General features: G+C 37.3%; 1 protein-coding gene across 4 annotated transcripts in view; it reads left to right on the plus strand.

Annotated features, from left to right (window-relative positions):
* Positions 1–23,485, plus strand: part of LOC138321707 (homeobox protein 4-like) — a 65,333-nt gene extending 41,848 nt beyond the window's left edge. For all 4 annotated transcript variants that reach the window (XM_069265606.1, XM_069265608.1, XM_069265607.1 and 1 more), the window contains 5 exons: positions 770–3,539; positions 5,098–5,216; positions 14,288–14,413; positions 14,617–14,802; positions 19,442–23,485. In XM_069265606.1, coding sequence (XP_069121707.1) covers positions 770–3,539; positions 5,098–5,216; positions 14,288–14,413; positions 14,617–14,802; positions 19,442–19,615 — 3,375 coding nt within the window. In that variant the 3' untranslated portion in view covers positions 19,616–23,485. The remainder of the gene's footprint in view (positions 1–769; positions 3,540–5,097; positions 5,217–14,287; positions 14,414–14,616; positions 14,803–19,441) is intronic.
* The last annotated feature ends 623 nt before the right edge of the window (positions 23,486–24,108 follow it).

Here is a 24,108-nt window from a genome sequence, read left to right on the forward strand (position 1 = left end):
TATTTTTATACCATTTAAATTTCTGCTTGAGCTTTGAGTATACATTTTCACAAAAAAATGGTTAATATTGCAGAATTAATAAAAAAAGTGAGCACACCTGTGTAATAGTAGATTTTTCTCACCTGTACCGATGTTGTTTCTTCACCTGGCCAGGTAGATTTATTGCAAGGTGAGGATCTAATTTGTTAGGGGTAAATAATTCAAGGTGCTTCTGCCTTGGCATGCACAAATAAATTACAACACAGCCATGCCTAATAATGTACTGACTGACTGAAGATCTGCTGGACTGGACCATTTATATCACGAAAAGCCCTATCCTAACATAGTTGCAGCAAAAAAAGATTTTACCTAAATAAGATATTTTGATGAATTTTACATAAAATTGCAAATTAAAAATACCACTATATCAATATCGGGCTGCTTAGAATTTCATTTTCATTTTGATTTTATATTACACTCCTGAAGTTCATGGATTCAGTCTTATATTCATTAAAAAGGAAACCATTGATACGTTATAGGGAAAATTGGATAATGGAAAAATTTGAAGAAATGCAGAATTTCCAGCTAACTGATCATTGTTTGAAATTGTATCGCTAAAGATGGTATCTATAACAAAAAACTTCCTTGAAGTTTCTCAAACAATCTTAGAGATACATTTAGAGAGTGACTTCTGCAAATTACGCCTAGATTTTCATGTTGTTTGTACCTGATACCCATGTTCTATGAAATGTTGGCCTTATCTTTTATTCACTGTTGTTGTATGTTTCAGCTGATGGAGTACCGTGAAGCCCCGTCCAGTCCGGGGGCGTCCAGTGTCCACTCCCTAAACATGGACAACATGGACCCCACCACGCCGGACTCGCCTCCTCCAATACCTCCTCAGGAAATGGATGACGAACGTCTCCCCAACGAACTCCTCGACGAGATCTGTGAGGATATAGGAATGAAGGAGGGTATGGAACTAGACTTTGTGGAGTTTCTTATGGAACAGGACATGGTGGACCCTCAAGTGTACATGACACCCGAGGCTATTCGTAATACGCTGGCTTCCACCGCATGTTCTTCTGTGTCACAATCAACTGTGTTGTCCACGCCAAAGACTGAAATTATCAATAACCGTACGTGTGGCAGTCCTAACACAACATATTCTCAAGCATCAACTACAAACTGTACAGTGGCAACCTCCAGTGGGTCCAGTAGTCCTGCTGCCAAACGTTTCCATGCATCAACGTCTGGACCAACGAGCCCAGTGAGGGTAAATGCCCCGATACTGCCCTCAGAAATGTTCAAGGCACCACAGACACCACCCACCCCTCGGAGACCGTCCTCACAAAGCATAGCTTCCCCTAGTATCTCCAGCACCCAGGGGCCTCAGCATTCTCCCCTCCCCCCACGCAGTGTGTCCCCACAGACTACACAGAACACCGTCCCATCCTCGCCTTCACAGAAACAACCTCCATCCTACAGCCAGAGCATGTCCCAGAACAACATATACAGCCAGTCAGGGGTAGCCCAGATGATCCCCCAGAAAGGTGGCATCCCTCCAGGTATACAGAGGCAGGGTGGGGTACCCCATAACTATCAACGCTTGGGCCGCCCGGCCCCACCAAATGTCAATGTTCAGAATATGCAGACACCACACAGTACGTACCAACAACAAAAGTGGAACATGTGTGACTCGTCGGCCGGTCCAATGTCCAACCCAGCATGTTCTATGGGCAATGTGGGACGGCCTGGGTATCCCCCACAAACACAACAGTATGGTAGACCTCTCGACTCTCCGCTCGATCAGGGATACTTCTCTGGGGACACAGCTAGTGTCCGTAGTTATGGTTCGTCGTCCGTGTCATCAACAGTGCCATCGTCTGTGCCACATACTGTGGCTAGTGATGGTCAAAATTCTATGCATATGCGACCAGGCCCCCCTAATCAGGGTCCTGGTTGTGGTCAGAAAAGTGTTCATTTTGCAGATCTACCCGGTGATCAAAATGTGCCTCCGCTGCAAAGACAGCGCTCCAATGACAGTATGGGTTATGGTCCTGGGTACGACCCCAGTGTTTCTTCAGACTGTGATGTAGAAGGTGAATTTAGAGACCCTAACCATAGGGGAGCTATGAACTCCAATAAAATTTTACCACGACTTACACCAAGTATGAAATCTGAAATAGCGCCGTATACGGTGCCTGGTGTGAATGGACAAGTGGCCATGAGTCCGTATAGGTACGATGGTCGTAGTAACAGCCGTCCAAACAGTGGCGATAACCCTATGGCTTCTATGCAACAGTTTGAGTTCCCTCCACAACACAAGACTGGTGATATGTGTGGTGTAGATAACAACCAAAACTCCATGCATCTTAATAATTTTAATAATTCTGTGAATAATAATATGAATAGCTCTATGAGTAATAATGTGAACAATTCTATGCAACAACCTAGTGGTGAGATTCCTGATCCGGATTTTCGTGTGTCATGTTCCGGAGGTGCTCCCATCGGGATGCAGCCTCTTTCTCACTTCGAAGGAAATCAGGGCCAGTATGGTATGCAACAGCAAGCGAATCTTCCTGGTCGGGGACAAATGTACCCCAACTCTATACAGGAGACCGATCATTACAAACTCAATGCCAATATGGCGAATCCTAATATGGAGAATTACTGTGATAACGGGTACAGAAATGCCCAGGGACAGAACATGAACTCGAGTTGTGGTATGATGAACCAGGGTACACCAAAAATGATGGGTAATGCCCAGGTCAACTCAAACCAGGGGACGCCCCAAGGAATGATGAACCAACAACAAGGTCAACAGCCAGGCTTCCAGCGGCCAAACTTCATGTCGGGTGTACCATGTGGCAATAACGCACCTCGACCTCTACACATGAATGCCATGACCTCCAGTGCTCAGATGATGCCACCAAACCAAGGTGGCATCCCACCGGAATACAGTCGTCTGCAGGGTGTTCCTGACTCCATGAACAATAACCCCATGTACCAGAACTCCCAGCCAAACCAGGCCAACATGGGACCTGGAACAGGGAACAACCCCGCTTGGGCAGGTGCCACACCACAAACCCCTCAACCACACATGGGAGTCCATCCCAAAGTGCCACAGCAACAACAGCAGCACCCGGGCATGGGTGGTATGCCCATACCCGGCACCCCAGGGAACCAGAACCCCATGCAGGGTGGGGCGATGCCCCAGTGTACCACCCCCAACTGCCAGAGTTGTAAGACAGGCTCCCCTCATCGCCCGCCCATGCTCGCCTCACAACAGACTTTCATTCAACACCTCATCACAGACAGATCAAACGCGTTCAGGTCACATCCCCTCTTCCCGTTACTTCGAGATCTCATCATCGCCGATATGAATTTCAATTCACCTTCTTTCCCATACCAACTCATAAGTAACTTGCCAGCAGAATTTGACAAATTGTTACAAAACTTTCTTCATCGTAATCCTCCGTCCGGAAATTATCAAACAAATTTTTCAGTGGAAAGCGTTGTGATGGATGCTCTCAAATATGCTCACACGTGCCTTATAGGTAAGTTGTATATGAAATAGTAACTGAATTTTGTAAGAATATTCATGTATCATATATATATCTAAGCATAGATTCATACTAACCATAGCAAATATACATAATAATTTAATGAAAAATTATTATAATCATACATAATTAGTTTATCTGTTATGTCACAGGTAAAGAAATACTTAGAATGAAAAGTTGGTTTTTAAAATTTATTTGTAAAGATATTTGTCATGCATTTCCAAAAGATAAAATTATTTGACTCTATAAGTACCCAGGGCATTTAGATATGAGATGCTTAATCAGTTTTGGTCTAAACTTTTTACAAAATGATGGGAATAATCCACATCCCTCGTGAAACCCGATAACGTTTGTGCGGTACGAGTATTTCCAGTGCTGATGGAACAGTAACTTATTTGTAATCTTCCTGTAGAAATGATTTTAGAAAGAGATATCATCTTTTGAGGTCATTCCATCACCAATAGAAACGATGGTCCCGCACAAACGTTATCAGGTATAATGTGGTACGTGAATTACTCCTATTGCACAATGTAAGTTATAAATCAATATGCAAAAGATATCAAATAAAAGAAAAATCCCCAAAACTCACATTTTTAGTCTGCATTTAGTTCAAGATAATTATATATTTGATTTGTAATATAAGTGAAATTGAGGCTTCAAAAAAAGCAGAGGGAAGCTTATAAGGACAGGGCATTAATTGACCTAATACGATGATAAATTGAAATTTTAAGTCTAAAATATGGTTCATTGATAGTTGACTGAACTGTTACCATATTCTCATGTAATACTGATGTATTGCTCAATAGATCAACAAAACCTCCATGTTTAGACTCGATAGGCTGTAAATTGTTGACATTGTTGTAATTTGTTTTTTCACACTTCTGCCTCGCGGAGATAATTACTTGCTCGGAGCTGCTCATGTTGTACCTTTGTTGATTTGATAGAGTAGACATTGATTTTTCAATTGTTTCTTTTTGAGGGAGCAAACCGCTCCATTGATTTACACTTATCTGCAGACATGATAAGAACCACGGACAAAAGTTTCACCTACACAAGTGGCCATCATTGATTTCCATAGAAATTTCTCAGAATATTGAGGGGTATATATACACACACAGCATTTTTCGAGGCAATTGGTTTCTTAATATGCATTTCAGTCCATTTAAGATAGCTGTAATTATAGTCATTATTGAAAAATGCCAAATACTTGTAGAATAAGAATTATGATAATTGGTTATAAATGACTAGCCAATTTTACTGACTTGGGAACTGGAATACTAGCTTTGCTAAACAGATTCTTATTCTCAATAAATAAAGCTTATTGTTATGTTTGTTATATGCAAAAAAAAGGAAGATGTTTTTAGTATAATCCACCAGGTAAAGTCTTTTGACTTTTAAACTTTTAATATTAATTAGAATAAATTTAGATGAGAATTCTTATGGTTCACCACATTACTCAAAAAGACATGAAAAACAATGAATGCCCTGTTGTAAAGTCTATGCCCTTTTTATCATTTTGCCTGATTGATTGATGTAATTATCTCAATTCCAGAAAAAATTCGAAGTCGCCAAGAACAAGATAAGCACACGAAAAGTACGTCCAAGTCTCTGAGTGCTATTGAGGAGTTTTGTGAGAAGTTCGACCGGTCTGTACGCAATACCATCATTAAGGTAAGCTGCAGTAGCTCTCATTAAGTTGTGTTCTCTCTTTAATACCATGGAAGTTCCAGCACAGAGCTGATCCCTGTTTGGATCCTGTGAGTACTAGACTGTAAATTAACTTGTTTTTGTGTGCAATTAATTTTAGAGTATTTCATTGTTTAATTGAAATCATGAAAATTAATTGCCTCAAACATAAGTGCAGTAGAACCATATGGATCCAAATTTAAAAAAAAGTAGTTGCAACAAAAATCTGAAATTAAATTGACATAAATATGGCAGTAAAGTGAGGGATGGAGTAAATGCTATTAGTGCTTACAGTAAATCCTTCCCAATGGTAACACTTTTGAGTAGTTGTTGGCAAGAGTTGGCTCTGTCACATGATGATGAACTGGCCAAGGTTTTATCAATGTTCCTTCGTGTAAGGGACTTTTTTTACCTTAAACATTCTCCATAGAAAAGCTTTACAAAAGATAGTTCCTGAATATTTTTCTGTTAATTATAACTTATGCAATGCTTTCCTATGGAAAATTTGAAGTTAACCAGAAGTTCCTCAAAGTTAAGAAATTTTGGTGAAACTGCCCAGGAATATACAGCAGTCTCTCAAAGTTATACACTGCATAAAGTTGGCTTTAAAATGTTCTCCGCTGTGTAAAAATTCTGAAAACAAGCTAGACTCTGACAAAATGTTTACCCCGATAGGTTGGTTTGTCTCGTTGTATCCATTGCATGTGCAATTCCATTATAAGAAGATTTATGTTGTATATCAAATTTAATATTGATTGGAATTCTTATAATTAAAGTACAAAAATACATTGTTAAAATTGATATTGATATCAAAACTTATAGATATGTACCACAGCGACAGAGGCTATGTTGACAAGGAAAGGCATATAAAGAAAAAAAACAGCTATCACCACCAATAAACAATAACATGGTCGCCTAGGGGAACACACATGGCTCTCTTGTCCATGACAAAATGAGATGAGGAAAAAAAAGTCACATTGATTTGTAGGTACAAACATAGACAAGGCCCCGGGGACAATATCCTGATTATCGGGCATAATGCTGCACCAGTAATGCCATTACTGATTTCTAGAAATTGAAAACTTCTAAAATTATAGCTACATGTACACAATAGTCCCAATGAATGCTTTAATGATATTATTTATATGGTGATTTTGTATAAAATGCTGGATCAGATATTTGTTTCAAAGTGAAAAAAAAACCCTTATTCAATTGGACCTAAATCTATAAAAATTTTTTTTAAAGAAAATGAAATATTGTATGACCGTTTTGCACCAATTGATTGGGAAGATGTCAGTTTCACATGATTAAATATTTATTACTTTTGCAAATTTCTATGCCAAATTTTGTATTTTGTTTTCAAGTTCATGACATCTATTTAATCATCTGTGGTTATGAATCAAGGTTATTTTGACCTGAGTTGTCCAGCACTTGTAGTAGCTGGTGGCTGCCTAACTAAAATTATTAACGCCTATTGCATATGTCACCCAAATCAATGAAAGACACCAATTCTACAGCACAGCCTGTTCCCTTTCTCATCTTCACAATTAGTGGTACCTTCTACAGCACAGCCTGTTCCCTTTCTCATTTCAAGTAATAGTGATAGTTATTGTAATTTTACTGCCATCTTGCATAAGACGTTACTATCACTGGTCTGGTAAGAGCTACATGTAATGTATTAGAAATTTCATGTGTTGATTCCCTGAATTACACATCAAGTTGCTCAACTTCACTTCCAATTTCATCTTCAAGTGTATGGTGTAAGTAACAAATCAGTAAATGAACAATGTCTGCGATTGTCATTCCTTGAAAGGTTAAAAAAATTGTTAGCTATGTTGTAATGTTACATGTTTGATTCTATGATATAGAACATCCTTGTCAGATCATGGACAACACTAACATCAGTACCATCTGTATTCACATCATTTAACCCTATGTACAAGGAAATTGATAATTTTGCTTCTTTCAAGAAATTTACAAACAATTCAATATTGTATAGAATTCAACATGACTGAATCAATTATAGTTCATAGAAATCAAGGTAAAAATAATAAAGTAAAAAGATTAATAACTGCAGACAGCATTACAGTTCATTCCGTTACAAGATAAAGATTTTTCTACCCATAATCTTAAATTTTCTGACAATGGGTTGTTTTTCCCTATTGAAATGAAGCATAAAAAGCTCCCGTATCAGTTTTCCGCTGGCAAGCGGAATATGTGCAGGCGACATTGCGTGATTTTATCGTGTGGGATTTGGGGCGGGACATGTTGTACACATCATTAACCTGGAATACCAGACCTGTCAATCATAGATAGCGGGGTGGCAAGTTTGTGTAAGGGGAATCTCTTAAACTAAGAAGCCGTGACCTTTCTGTGTGGTCTGGAGTGATGTCAGCAGCAATTGTGCCTACACCTCCTTCGCGGAGCCTCTGTACTATAGGGGTACCCTAGCTATCTAGGCTGGCATCTGATAATAATAAAGAATTAATGATTTAAGAACAGCTGATACCAGTAAAAGTACATATGATATTTGTTTATTTCTACCTTCCATACACAAAGTTAGTGTTTGGGATCGAGAAAACTTAAGGCAGGGGTATGGACGAGATAAAAGTTGTAAGAAAACCTTATGGGAAGAAGGGGCCAAAGTCTTTAATGTTGTGTAATATTTTAATTTCAATTTCAACTTTAACCTATTCATAATGATATATTGAGATGCAGGACAAGTGAATGATTGTGGTACACCCGTGTGTTTTCACCATATCATAGATATTCAATTGGAAAATTACATCCTAAAATATGTAACCTAATTTCTATAATAATATCATGTCGGTGTTGTTCTGGGATATGTTTTAAGTTGATTTGGAATAGTATCAACAAGACGTGCCAGAAAACTGTTTAAGGTCGGACCCCATGTATAGCCTAAGACGAGGTGGACTATCCTCTAGTGTGATGAAATAGAAGACGGTACTTGTAGGATATTTGGAGCTGAGAATAAATGATTAAATCCTCCTCAATAAACACGATGGGCAGGTACTCCTCCCCTGGTACCAGTCGGTATTGTTCCTGGACAAGCTGGTCATTCACTGACCATTGTTAGTCGACAGGACCAGTGCCCCTCCCTGAGAATGTGAGGAATTTGATAACCAGAGCTGGCTGTGTTATTGTGGTAGAGATTTGTCAGGTGAACAATAGGTATAAGGAGTTGACTGGGTGTAGAGTGTCACTGTGTGGGATACAGGTGTCCTGGGCAAATCTGGGACCGTGTATAGGGGCAAAATACAGGATAAAGGGGAGTGGGGCAGGATACAGGTGTTCTGGGCAAATCTGGGACGGAGTATAGGGGCAAAATACAGGGGATAAAGGGGTGGGGGCATATACCAGGTACAGAGTCTATCACACTACAGGATACAGGTGTTCTTGGCAAATCTTGGAATGAGTAAGGAACCAAAATACTAGGGGTAAAGGGTGGAGAGGGGGGATGGTCTGGGTAAATCTGGGAATGAGTACAGGTCAGGGCAAAGTAAAACTGGTAGGGAGGATGGGGAGGAGGGGGGGGGGTCTACATATCAGTGACACAGACTCTGTACTCAGTACTATATACCAGGTGCAGAGTCTGTGTCTCTGTGTAGGATACAGGTGTTCTGGGAAAATCAGGAAGGGAGTACAGGAGCAAAATACAAGGGACGGGGGGGAGGGGATACAGGTGTTCTGGGAAAATCAGGAAGATAGTACAGGGGCAAAATGCAAGGGGCAGGAGGGGGGGGGGGAGATATACCAGGTACCAATCTGTGTCACTGATGTGTAGGATACAGGTGTTCTGGGTAAATCTGGAAACAGTAAGGAACTAAAATTCAAGGGGTAGGGAGGGGGAGACATATACTAGGTATGGGGGTAAGAAGGCAGGAGGGGCTAGATTGAGGTTTGGGAAGGAGTTATCTCAGGTACTCAGTCTAAGAGTGGAGGAGGGCAAGAGGGATAGGGTAGTCTAAGGGGGGGAAGGGGCAAGAGGGGTAGGGGGTATGAAATACCAGGTACCAAGACTGCAGCAAGGTAGGAAGGGGAAAACTTACCAAAGAAATCAATTTCATTAAACTTTCATAATAATTGCAGCTATTGACCTATTGTAAAATGTTGACGAAGGGAGAGTCAGCCAAAGTAGAAAGTTTGGGTAGATGAGTCAGTCGAGAATCACAGCGGGGTGGGCATGTTTACATTGCGAGCTTTATGTGAATGAAGTAGATCAATTTAGTAACCAACAGTAGCTTAGTGTGTCCGACCTGGGTTATAATGGAAATACACGGGAAAGAAATTAGCCTAACTAAAGGACTTAGGTAGGTTATAATGAGGGACAGAGGAGAGGTTAGGGATGATGATGACAATCAAGTCTGAAGTTACAGCTTTGCAAATAGTCGACTCCATAATAATTTAGCTATCATTTAAAAGAAAAAGAAAAAGTACCAATTTTATCTCTAAAATATTTTGGGTAAGGATTATTTTTAAGGGTTTAAGTTAAGGGAGAGGTGTGTTAGTTGAAAGTTATATTCTTTGTAGGGGAAAGGGGTTAATGTAAATTAGGAGGGTTAGAATATAGTTTCAGGGTTATGATAGGGGTAAGGTAGGGGTTAGAGGTAGAGATGGGGGTTAAAGGTAAAGGTTGGGGGTTATGGTAGGGGTTAAAGGTTAGGGGTTAGGGGTAAAGTTGGGGGTTAGGGGTTATGGTAGGGGTTAAAGGTTAAGTTGGGGTTTAGGGGTAAAGGTTAGGGGTTATGATTGGGGTAAGGTAGGGGTTAGAGGTAGAGCTGGGGGTTAGAGGTAAAGTTGGGGGTTAGGGGTTATGGTAGGGGTTAAAGGTTAAGTTGAGGTTTAGGGGTAAAGGTTAGGGGTTATGATTGGGGTAAGGTAGGGGTTAGAGTTGAAGGTGGGGGTTAGGGGGTGAAGGTTAGGGTTTATGATATGGGTAAGGTAGGAGTTCAGGTGTTAATCTAGGATTTAAGTTAATTAGAATAGAGTTTAGGGATAATGATAGGGGTAAGGGGTAAAAGTAGGGGGGTACATGGGTGATGATATGGATATGAAAGGGGTTAGAGGTAAAGATAGGCTATGTAAGGTCTAGGACAGAGGTGAGGAGGTCAAGGGTTAGGGGTGGAGGTGTTGAGTGGTATTTATTATGATATTTGTGTGAAAGCCAAACATTGTTTTAGTGTGTGCCTTTCCCACCTACACCAGCTTCTCCTCACCTGTAATTAGATCTGACAGAAAGGCACACCTGGGTCACTAAAGCTAATCTACATACACTTAGGTAGCTCAGGCCAATTTTGACATCCAGCCAGGTCAGATTTATCTCCACTCAAAATGTACTTCTATATTTCAACATTGAGTGGATCACTCTGTTTTGTATTTTGGTCAGTGTTTGACCACTGGCCAGATTTTCTAACCAGCAACATGGGATTGGTTTTGACTGCCAGCCAGCTTCTCACAGAAATTAAGATTAAAATGTGAAATAAGCATTATACAGGTCATGGTGAACTATATGATTATGTGTAGAATTTATGGTGAAGGTGAAAAAATAGAACACTTTATAGCAGGGAGCAATGTACCATTGTATATATACTGTATATATAGAATTAATGTCAGTTTTTATAAACTCTGGGGCTGAAATATGATCTCTTGTACCATATACACATACTGTTGGTGAAATTTTGTGTGTGTGTCTTAATGTTGAACTATATGTAGGCAAGGTAGACAGTTAAAAGGTTAGAAAAAATCCAGACATTTACTGGAAAAATATTGCAGAGTCTTGATTTAGTAAAGATATAGAATGAAAGCAAATGTAGGTAAGAGACATTGTAAAATTCAGCCTTGAGGAGGCATATCACAGAAACCTTGTCACCATGGATACAACAAATTATGATTAAGAAATGAAGAGTTCTGTTCAAGAACTTATCTGAAATGAAATATAATGGAAGATATATTTTACATGTAATCCAAGACAGATTCTGGAAAAGTTTTCAATTATGATAAATTTGATAGTTGGTCGGTGATGATGGAGCAATCTTGTTATTTGCTTTACACCACATGGCGAACCCCAAGTCTACATCACTCTTAAACTCCTACTCCCAAGTTCAGCCAATGTTTTTTAAGATATCAGAGTTTCAAATTCTCTAGGGAAGGCATTTTTTAACTTCATGTTAGTTGAAGCCTATTTTTTTCAGCCATTCTCTGGGCATTAGTCAGATGTCAAGAGGCCATACTAAGGGGCTCACCTTTCATGCTATTGGTTCTAATGAAAGCTTGGTGTACAGGCATACAACTAGTGGTTGTACACTATGGTGGAATTAAATTGGCTGCCATCAGAGAAAAAAAAAATATAAAAAGTTATAAAAAATCAGTTAACTGAAAACTGATGCAAATTAAACATTGATGGAAAAAGGAATTTAGTTACGCCTACATTTGATATTCTTTGTTTACATTTATAAACCCGATAATGCCCCAGGCTATTAAAGTTTCCACCAAGTTAAGACAAGCCGCTGTTTTGTTTTTGCATTTCCAGCTAAAATTTATCATTGCTGTTTTAAATAAACATGTTCCCTGTTGTTAATTTCTTTCGGGTCAATGGCCCCATTATTACAGAAAAGATAATGGAAAAAACATATGTACAGTAATGCACAATTAAAAACGAAACGTTTTTGTAATATTTCAGTTAAACAATGTTAATTATGTGCTTAAAGTCATTTCTTAATACTTTACCATCAAAATGTTTTTGTACAGAAACCAAAGTAAAAATTTGAACCAAGAAAAATTGTGCAATAATAATGAGCACAAGTTAAAATAACATACATGTACAGTCAAACCTGTCTATTAAACCCTGTTCAGGACATACATAGTCTTTATACACAGGGCAAATCGTTTTGGAATTGTCCATTTAAGCAGGTGATCTTTATAGAGAGGTGATGAGTGAGACAGGTTTTTACTGTATAATAATAAATATTTTTCACTGGAGTTTTCATGTCTGGTTCATATAAACTTGTAATCAAGATGCTGCACCCAGTACATAAAGATCTAGGCCACAATGTTACACCTGCACATGTAAACTGGTAAAACTTGTGTAATGAACATAGATATTTATAAAGCAGTGGGGTCTGGTCGGCCAGACTCTGGGCTCTAGTGCTGATCTTTAGCTAGTCTAATCACTTCCATGGTATCCACTTCCGAGTGCACACCATTAAAAAAAACTAATTACCTGATAAAAAGCGGAGAAATTGAGGAGATGTTTTTGTTTCAGGGAACGTTCGTACTTTACTCGGTTGAGGTTCATCTCATTTTAGATGAACCCCATGTTAATTTTTATGGAACTCTATCAAAATGCACTCAATGTTTACTGGGACTGACATTTTATATCACAAATTTTAGACAAAGTGTTTTTGAGCCCCAGTGGAAATTGTTTTTCATTTGTGGATAGCTAAGCTTTCCTTGGGTGAAGAAAAAAAAAAAAAAAATTGAAAATAAATATTTAATGATAATAATTAAATATCAAAGAGAGAAAATTTCCATTCTTTGATATTTCTGGTATATGAGGGCATTATGGATGTTTTGTAAAGGCTTATAGGCCCTCGCTTATCATCTAGAAATGAGTCCAATTGCACATGCAAGTATTGATTGTTAACATATTAACCTGTGAAATATCAATATTTTTTCTCTAGCAAGATTGAGGTACATTATGGGCTTATCCAGATTAGTTTTCCAGTGGAATCAATAAAACAATTTCAAACTTTTACAATTAAATCCAGAGAATATTTTCCTTCGTTTATTATCAAAATTCCAACATCAATTTATGGTTGCCCCTAGAAACAATATTTGGACAATCCAAATGAATGAGAAGTCAAGTCCATGGAACCTGATGAGGGAGAGTAGGATTATAGGTAGCCCATGGAAACAATCAGGAGACTAACTTGTTAATTAGGGATTTTGATCATGTGACGTAACTATCGTACGACTTATTATTGTCTAGTGGACAGATTTTACCACAGGGAACCGCGACCTCCATATCCGAGAGCGTAGGAACAATGACCAGCACCTTTATTGGTGAATATGTCATTATGTGATCTGGTTATTAGACTTTACAAGATCTTAGCAGACTTACCCTGCTGGGTAGACCCCACACAGTTATAGAAAACAACACAAAACACATGTCAATCAAAGCTAAGTCGCCCGTAATCTACGTACAGGTTTGACAGGCGCTGCGGCTTACCTACCATATTCAGTGTAGAGACTTAAACCCAGTAGGACGTTGAGTCATAATTGATCAATTATCGTTTAGGTCTTTATTTCTAGGTATAGGTGTTCAATCATGTCTGTAAAACCTGAACTTGATCTTCCTACCGTCGTACAATATAACTTCATTGAAATGCTGCAATTTTATAGTTAGGTATGCTGTGGTTTACTGTATGCATAAACTAAAATGACATTTAGTGTTTTACTGAAATACAACTGAAACTATACAGATTACATTACACAAAGATGGTTTTATTATGCTGAATACACTTTTACATTTGGGCAATCACCTTGTGATTAAAGTGACACTTGTCCAACACTACTTCAGGTCAAACAACAAACTGTCAATACAAATATGGTGCAGTAATACCAGGTACTCACTGTAGGTCTGAGATTTTTCTCTGGAACTTCAGGTTCTCCTCCAGCATATTTTAACATATCCTTTAGCACAACATAGCATTTCCCCAAAAGATTAAACTAAATAAAAGTACATAAAGAGTTATTTAAATCAAAGTACATAAAGAGTTAAATCAAAGTACATAAAGAGTTATTTAAATCAAAGTACATAAAGAGTTAAATCAAAGTACATAAAGAGTTAGTTAAATCAAAGTACATAAATAGTGAAATAAAAGTACATAAAGAGTTAGTTAAATCAAAGTACATAAAGAGTTACCTCCCATGTACATCAGATTTATGTTTTATTTAAACATAATAAAGCTTTTCTGTATTTCTTATTAGGTAATTGAAATATCTTTGTTGACCAATTGTTTTGTTTCTGTCTGCAGCCTGCGACATTCCAAGTGCCAAACCATACGACTGGGGTTACATCGACCAGCATGGCGGGCCAGCCGATGGACGGGGGTATGACACCCACGATGGGTACTCCTCAAAAAGCCATCAACGAGATGATGGTAAATATAGAACTCATTTCTCTGTGAAACGGGGGAAAATGGTCAGGGATGGCAAATTATTAAGTACGATAGATGAAATGTTTAAGTTCCATGATCAATTTTGAAATCTCTAAGACTTGATCATGTACAAGGTTTATTAATTTTCTCCATGAAATTTTCACTCTACATTTGCAAATGTATATAATTATATTTTAACTTTGCAGATGCATGGAGACATATTCTCATCACCAGCAGCGAAGAAGGGTTTGGATCTGGTCGGGATGGCGTCGCCCCAGTTTAAGTCCCTAAGGGATTTATCAGACTGTAACGACAGTGGCAGCATGGTCAGCAGTAGTAGTCAACACTCTATCAAATCTGAGTCCAAGAAACATCCAAGTCTTCCCAAGGAGGTACGGATCACATACAACCACATTACTTATAGCACCGAGATTTGGTTATCAGTACAGTTATTGTACAGGATAGGACCTGACCCAACAACCTGACCCTATTGTTGGGTCAGGGTTTATCTGGATGTTCCTTAGACAGGGTCATTTTTTTTATAAAATGGTATCACTGGAATAGACTTTCCAGAAACAAGATGGGGTCCGTTTAATTTCTTTGCTTAAAAGGCATAGCACAAACCTTGACAGTATAGGACCTAACTATATCTCAGGATGGTTGTTGTAGGGTCACAGGGCCTGAATCTATCAGAGGATGGTTGTTTTTGTACATTTTACTTAACCCTATAAGAGGATGGTTACTGTAGGTATAGGGCCTGAATATTAGAGGACAGTTGTTTAAGGATGGTTATTTTAGGGTCAGTATAGGATCTAACCCTATCTCAGGATGGTTATTGTAGGGTCACAGGTCTCTAGAATATTGAGAAAAAAAACATAACTTAAATTTGGCTTGATTATTTTTGTCTCTACAACATGTCTGATTCTAGCCTAAGTTTCAAACTAGGGGGAGATAATCTAGTAAAGAACTCAACAACTTAGGGTCTGGTGGCCAGTCTAGCACTCTGTGTATATAGGACCTGATGCTAGCAGACCCATTACTGTAGGATCAGAGGCATTGTGTATTGGCCTAATCCAGGACAGAGGAATGCCTAGTAATGACCGACCTGCCATCAATGTCTTAGTGTGTTAGACAAAAACTTTCCTTGATGCTAAAAGTACATCTGCTGATATGTCCCTGTAAAAATCAACAAATTCCATTGTGCTATTGTCATGTAAACAGACTTACGATGAAAAGTCGTCAGCTTTTGTAGCTAACCTCTCTACCCCAATAGTTGGTTGGTTGTATGTGTTATGTTTTGTAGGGACATGTGGCAGTAAAAGATGGTATGGGTAAGGTTACCTATGCTGAATACCAACATCTAGTCGTCTGACCTTACTGTAAATCACATTTACATTGCTCATACCTTACCCATCCTCTGCTCAAATTGGAGATATTTATAATTTAAATCATGAACATTTGTCTGGAATTGTAGTTTAGGTTTATTAACAAGTTTTGGCTATGTACGATTATTGTTGAGTCAGAGTTTTTGTGGAGGGAATATGAGAAATTTTTGGAAGAGCTACCATATGTTGTGTTTGCCATATGTACAGCGGGTTCTATCTTACCACCAGTGGTGAAGCCGAGCCCAATGTCGGGCTTCCTGTACCATTTTCTTTCTCTCCCCAGGACTGTTCCTCTGTTTTAACAGAATTATACATTACTGTGTTGTCAGACACACAGCAGGTACAACAATGCAAAAATATCAAAACTATGTACATCCTGGCAAAATCCATCAGAATGTCTTGGTCTGTTAGGAATTAGCAAAGGGAGATAAGCCAAAATAGAATATGATATTATAGGAAAGGAACAGAGTGTTTCGGGGCCAGGGGTTTGGAACTCTCTTTCAGTATAATTAGAAAACAATACATTAGCCAGAATTGATTACAATTCTTGTTTTTAAGCCAAGTGAATGGAATTTCTCTGTGATTTGATAAGGGGGAATAACTCTGTAAATAAGAGGTCAAGGTCCATTCTAAAAGAAGGGAAATATTTGTAATACTGACACCATGTTTAAATTCTTCTTGTGTCTGTTCAACTTGATCAGGCAGACATGCAAGACAAAACTGAAAATTAGGTTTAAGGTTTTTGTTTTGAATGTGACCTATCAAGGTCACTTAGAAATAAAATATTGACAGAATAAAGGCGTCAGAATGTCTCCCGACCTTTGAAGTTCCAAGGTACTGGAACATGAATTGTTTTGGTGACCTAGATAAATTAGACATTAAAAAAAATGAAATAATGTTAGTGTATGTTTAGCTGGCCCTTCTTATAATTGAATCCTAAGCTTTTTGTTTTATCAAATATCCTGTAGTTTCCCTCCAGAGATTTTAAAAGTTATATAATTTATCCTGTGACTTCCCTCCAGGGATTTTAGGGGGCATAAGTTTATCAAAATTCATGTGGTTCCCCATTAAGATTCTGGTACTGGGAACAGGTACTCTTTATGTTCTTAATAATCCCAGTAACTATTAGGTTTGTGAAAGCTGCCTCCATGGCTCTGCCTATTGCTAGTAAAGCTGCCTCCATGGCTCTGCCTATTGCTAGTAAAGCTGCCTGCATGGCTCTGCCTATTGCTAGTAAAGCTGCCTGCATGGCTCTGCCTATTGCTAGTAAAGCTGCCTACATGGCTCTGCCTATTGCTAGTAAAACTGTCTGCATGGCTCTGCCTATTGCTAGTAAAGCTGCCTGCATGGCTCTGCCTATTGCCAGTAAAGCTGCCAACATGGCTCTGCCTATTGCTAGTAAAGCTGCCTGCATGGCTCTGCCTATTGCCAGGAAAGCTGCCAACATGGCTCTGCCTATCGCTAGTAAAGCTACCTGCATGACTCTGCCTATTGCCAGGAAAGCTGCCAACATGGCTCTGCCTGTTCCTAAGTGTCTAAACACCAACTAAAATCAATGTGCGTAGTTATCTAGCCTCTGTAACCAGTATAAGGGTTGGGGGAGGATAAAAGTAGATAGGGCAGAAGGCAAGAGTACCTGGGAAGCATGGCAGAACATACTGGCCAATTTAATTGGCACTAAGTTTTTTTAGCACAGACTAATTCCTACGCCATACCGAAGAATGTGTGGGTGGGTCAATTTAAATGGCCATAGAAAGGACTGGTGATTACAAAGATAATGAAAGCTAAGGATGCAGAGGCCCTATAAGGGATTTGTGAAGTATTAGCTATGGAGCAGAATTTTGTCCATTGTTAGTGGATGTTTATTCGAATCCTAAGTCGGACATTGTCATCTCTGGTGAAACTGGCAAATTAAGCACGTTTACCTGGATTGTACATTTAGGGTGTTATTTAGGTAACATTACGATTATGATAATTGAATGTCGGAAGTTGGGATGGTGTTGTCTGTGATTAGATCAGTCCTGTATATAAACTGCCTGCCTTATCTGGTGATGTTAGGAGCTCCAGGCTCTAAGTAAAATCACTGTGTTATTGTGATGGGAGGTTTTCCCCTCGTCATCCTACTTACATGGAAATCCCCCCTACCTTATCAGCAAACATTGTCAAACTTTCATTCAACATTTTCCTCCTGTCTACTTTAAATGATGAATACACAATAGATGGATTGTGGCGGTAGTATTTGGGGGCGCTACTTTAACAGGGAGTCACAATAGATGTGGAGACGTAGATAAATGGCCTGATATGTTGCCTAAACCAGATAGGTGTAGATAGCCTTAATGGCTACAGGTATAATTAATGCTGATATTATGCACCAGATTTTATATTCTGGCTTTTACAGTTCCCTACCTGCTAGGCCACCAAACCTTCAAGGTTTAATGTAAACCCACAGAACCACTTATCATCTCACAAAAAAATGAAATATATTACTCATGTCATTATTCATCATCATCATTACCGTAAATATCAATATTTTCTCATTTATTCCAACAAAATACACTTTGTTTTCTAAAATAGTTGTAAGGGTTTGCATTACCCAGTCCCCATATCCTTTTAAATCAAGCACAGAAAATGAAAAGAACCTCACATTATTCTGAAAGTCCATTGCAATTATACAGAGGGACCCCATTTTAGACCCTATTTTATCTAAAACTGACCCAATTTCTGGAACACCCAGTGCAAATCTTTGTGTCATATCGGATGTGCAGCTTCAATATTTCATTATATACAATGAAAGTTTAAATATGCTGCTAAATATTGCTCCTCTACAATGTTTACTTTTAGTTTTGTGGTCCGCTTTACAAGTTGCTTCACTTTTTTACGACCAATTACTGAATTGATATTGTGATAATTTGTCCAGTTGTTCAACTGTACATATTAGATCTATGTTGAGCAGTAAAAGTACTTTCTGCTGCATAAAATGTTGGTTACTGCAAATTTTTAAGTATTTTCCACTTCAGTCTCTCAAATGAAAGACTTGTTATATGTTTGTAATTGGACATAGATCTTGAAATGAATAAGATTGCTCCAGTTTTGAATCGAAAAAAAAAAAAGTCATATAAGTGAATATAATGATGAGCCTTAGTATATTAATGGAAGGTCTTGTCTACTGCCCCTACATTATAAACCCCTTTCTTGTCTACTGCCCTTACATTATAAACCCCTTTCTTGTCTACTGCCCTTACATTATAAACCCCTTTCTTGTCTACTGCCCCTACATTATAAACCCCTTTCTTGTCTACTGCCCCTACGTTATAAACCATTTTCTTGTCTACTGCCCCTACATTATAAACCCCTTTCTTGTCTACTGTCCCTACATTATAAACCCCTGTCTTGTCTACTGCCCCTACATTATAAACCCTTTTCTTGTCTACTGCCCCTACATTATAAACCCTTTTCTTGTCTACTGCCCCTACATTATAAACCCCTTTCTTGTATGCATCAAGATAATTTATAAGATACATGGAGTAATTTTTTTTTCTGTATAAGATAATGACAGCCTGTGGCAACAGGGATAATGATTGCTTCCTTTAGAAGCTTCTCTTTCCTTGGATTTATTACTGACCAAATTCTATGTTTTTTTTTGCAGGCTGTTGCGATCATGTTGGACTGGCTGAGACAGCACAAAGACAACCCCTACCCCAACGATGATGAGAAAGCCATGTTAATTAAACAGACTGGATTAACAATCAACCAAATTAACTACTGGTTTACTAATGCCCGTCGCAGAATTCTACCTAAATGGGCGCAACAGTGTAAATAGCACTAGGGAATTAGATATCACTGAGCATAATAGTACTACCAAAGTCTAGAAGATGACGTAGGAAAGGTCCTCTGGCCTTCTCCTGAATATAGGATCCTGACTTCCCCAGGCAGTATCTGCTGTAATTCAGCTACAAAATAATGAGATGTGAATTCATTCTTGGAGTTCCTGGTTCAATCACATGAGAATTTCCATGTTCAATGATATTCATGGATTTCTGGGTATGATGGCATCTGGATTTCCAGGTACAGTGGCATCCATAGATTTCAAGCCATGATGGTTTCTACGAATTTCTGGGTATGGTGGTATCCACAAATTTCCAAGTACGATGGCATCAATAGAATTTCCAGACAAAGTCATAGTAGCTGTTGTAAAACTCTGGAAGGGTGGTTTTGTCATGGATTTTGGTGAAAACTCACCAACATTACAGATTTGTTTTGTAACTGTGAGCAGAGACAAAATCAGGTCAAGACGGATGATGTGTAGTCGGGTCACCAAACTAGTGCTGGCTTTTACAAGCCATAAAATAATGATCAAGGACGTTTTTAGTTTTGTGTGTATGATTAGCCACGGATATAATATCCCGATGGTAACGATGTGTGATATATGTATTTGTGTGTTCTGCACAGACTCTTGTGAGTTATCTCACTTAATGTATAAAATGTGTTTACCGTCATAAGACACACCTATACAATATCTTGCACAAGGAGAGAGTGTTTCTAGATTTTAACTTATCTTAACGTATTTGACATAAGAAATGGGAGTTTTCCATGACGATTTGTCAAGTTTTCAGGGTTAGTGCTTGTATTTTAATTAATGTTCAGACATGAGATGTCTTTATCGATGAAAAGGAATCAACTTTCACTAGAGTTAAAAACATGACACGGTTGTCATGAATAGTCACATGAATTGATGCACTTTTAAAGATATGTATTTATAAAAAGTGTGAAAGGGAGTGTGTGAGAACTTTAATACGTACTATGCATTTTAATAATAGAGATGATTATTGAAAAATCAATAGTAATTTTAATTATGGTAGTATTATTTTGAAATAAGATAACATGTCCAATCGAGATAGGACTCTAATGCAATATTATATATTTAATTCCCATTTTATAGACAAGGGGAAGTAACTCTATGAAAAAAAGTCTTGATTTTATTTTTTATCATTATCGCTTTTCAAAAGTAAATCAATGATCATCCAAATTGTTCATCCCATTTCAACAGATGTGTTCAAAACAAAAGCATTATTTTCATTTCCGTTTTCATACATGGTTGACATGGAGACTGAGTCTAACTGTTTCTATGATGCAAGATGACATTTCATTTTTGTAAAAATCGAAAATTATGATTGTTTGTAATTTGAACGTCTCAGGGATTTTAAAAGATTTTTTTTCTTCTGTTTGACAGTTATTAGGGAAAAAATTGATAATATGAAGTAAAATTTCTCATAATTAGATCTGTCTCTATGCATTGTATGGATCTATTGCGCCAAAATATCACCAAGTACAAAAAACCAATACATTTTATGTGAAGTTTTATACCAGTTTTTTTGCATGGTTTTTCCTACACCTTTAAGTAAATGAGCTTTAACCTTGAGCATGCTGGTTCATGTAGATGTCCTCAGTATTATGAGCTCACTCTACCTGTAATATAACCGTGCCTTCTGTTGAAGGAATACTTGTTATAGTGTGTTCCCCAATAATAAACAACAGGAGAACCGTACCCCCCACTTCTCATGTTGTGATCTGTATATATTATATATAGTAAGCATGACCACATGTAAAAAAATCTTTTTATGACTTAAGTGTGTTTTTATGATAATTTGTTTTAGAAGCAATATACTTGATATGAACAATAGAAATCACATTGTGATATATATATATATATATTTATATGTTTAGATATTTGTGTCAAGACTTTGCCTAGATGAAATATATTCATATCTGTCATTAAATGTCTACAAGAACAGAAGCCCATACAGCTTTTAAGCCTTGCAAATACCTGCCATGAAATTTCCGCCCGAAATAAGAACTTCTAAACTCTCAAAAGTTATTTTTCACCAAAATTGGTAAATTGAAATTTAGGTAGCTTCAGAAACTGTGCATTTCAAATATAATTTTTTTAGTTGACACAAATATATTTATGAGTTCTGCCAAACTTATTTGCAAACATTTTATCAGTAGTGGTTTAGAGTTTTGCGACAGAACAGTTCTAGAATGTATCCATACAATGTCTACAGTCCGATGTTTTATGTCTGTTAATGTTTACATATTCACAGTATTGATACAAATTTTATCACATTTCATTTTTAAGAGCTTTAAAAGTGGTTTTATGTATACATGTACCGCTGACTTTTGCGAATGAAAATCATGTCGAGTCCAAAGATTACCTTTTGTATCAAATTTATGATGATGATTAAAAGTCAGTGTTGTGTTTTATAAGTTTAAAGCAAAAAACAAAATACTTTTTGTTCTATAATCAAATACTAAAAAAAACAACTAGATTTTTACAATTTCCTGATACATGGTCTATATTTATATAGGCACTTAGGTAGGGAATTGTGTAATTTTAACTAGAGTATATTTGCAGAAAGATCTTAATTTTTAAGTCATTCAAAATTATCATAGCTGATACCAAATATTCATACAGCAAATTATTTGATGATTAAATTAATTAAAAACATTAGAGGTTGTATTAGAGTACCTTTACATGTGCCTTTAAATTATATCATTATACGTCCAGACTTTATTGTGGAAATATACTGTCATTCAGTTGGAAGAACTTTCAATCAAGAACTGTTCGATTTTATGGAAATTTTCAGGTTTCTATAAATACAATATTTTGAGACACAAAGTTGGTTGTGGTGACTATCCCGAAGAATGTTTACGAGTAATCAGTTTACTATAAATTTGTTGTTGAAATATTTCCATGGTATTACAAATGAAACTGTTTTAGGATGAGATGTGCAAGATGTTAGCTATTTTGACTATTTTTGAATTTGTAAAGACTGGCTTGCAGCTGTTAGATGTAAAAATAACCAAAGATTCTAACTTGTTAGTTTAATAGCAAATATGACACAAGTTTAATTATCTGACTGTGTTGAAGTTAGTCTGTCAACATTTTATCTGTCAAAATTGATGATATTTTTTCTTTTTCCTTTGATATGTATTTCCTTGTTTTAAACCGAAGTTTTTAGTTTTGGTTTAGCATACTTTATTTTGTCTCCTATCCTCAAAATCAAAGCAAAATGGCAAATACAAAATTAAGAAATAAAAGAACTGAATTTCCTTTTGTTTTTGATAAGAAAAGGTAAATATTTATATCCCTAACTGTTGTACAACTTGATTTTTATATCGACTTTTATTTGACTGATGATTCTTTTATTGAAGCATGTTTTTGATAGAGATTAACTCTAAAACTATTTGGTATTTAATAATCTGCAGGCATTGTTTTCTATCTCTTTATCTTTCAATGGCATTTTCTTCTTCTCTTTCTTTTTCTAGATATTTATATATGTTCGCTCTGAGAAACTCACTCTAATTTCACAATACGAGTTATTCAGATTTTGAGTTGCTGCGAGATGAATGTAGAACACCTCTATAATCGTTTGTGTTTTACACATCTCCAGTATCATGTTTTAAGGTGCATTAATGTTTTATGTTGGGCTAGTTTTGAGGACATGTGAGCTGTGTGTGATGTATGTGTGTGCCATGTGTTGTATTATAAATGTGTAAAGGTTGTGTGGTGTACAAAGTTCACATTGAAACGAGGCAAGATATATGCGCCCGCTGTTTATACTTTTTACAAGATAGATGACTACAAAATAGTGTAAACTGCAATTAATAAAGCTATATTTTTAAACCTAAACATGCCTGTTTTATTTGTCTTTTAATTCTAAGAAGTGCATCATCTTCTTGGATTTCCAGTTTCTTTGGAGGGCTGTGCAGCATTGAAGTAAATACACTATCCTAGATTCTCAATACAGATGCAATCACATTATCAAAAATGTTTGAAAAGATTTGACCGATAACAATCCTGTATATTACAAGTAGAACACTGTTTTGTACATAAATCTTACTTTCCAACTCAAAATAGAAAATTTTCTTAGGGATTGCACCCCGATGAGCTATTCAGCAATTTCCATATCCAATTGAAAAGATAATAAAAAATATCCTTTTGTGAAGCTTTTGAAGAAACACAAAACGATCACCTTAACATGAATTTCTTACATTACCATGGATTTTCGGAGAAATTCAATGGCTGTATAAATATATTCGGTGATTATTTACATCCTACTCGATAAAATATTTATTACAATTTGTAGACGATGCAAACTTGTGTATTTTGATACACCCAAATCCTTGAATCCAGTCAATGTGCATGCATATATCAAAACCAAATTTCAGGGTTTCCTCCCTACGTCATTATTTTGCGAGCGAAATTAGTTGTTTTTGTCGAAAAGTATGACTCGATATGCACAACCACAAGAC

The sequence above is a fragment of the Argopecten irradians genome, chromosome 4, assembly GCF_041381155.1.
Source record: "Argopecten irradians isolate NY chromosome 4, Ai_NY, whole genome shotgun sequence".
Taxonomy (NCBI): Eukaryota; Metazoa; Mollusca; class Bivalvia; order Pectinida; family Pectinidae; genus Argopecten; species Argopecten irradians.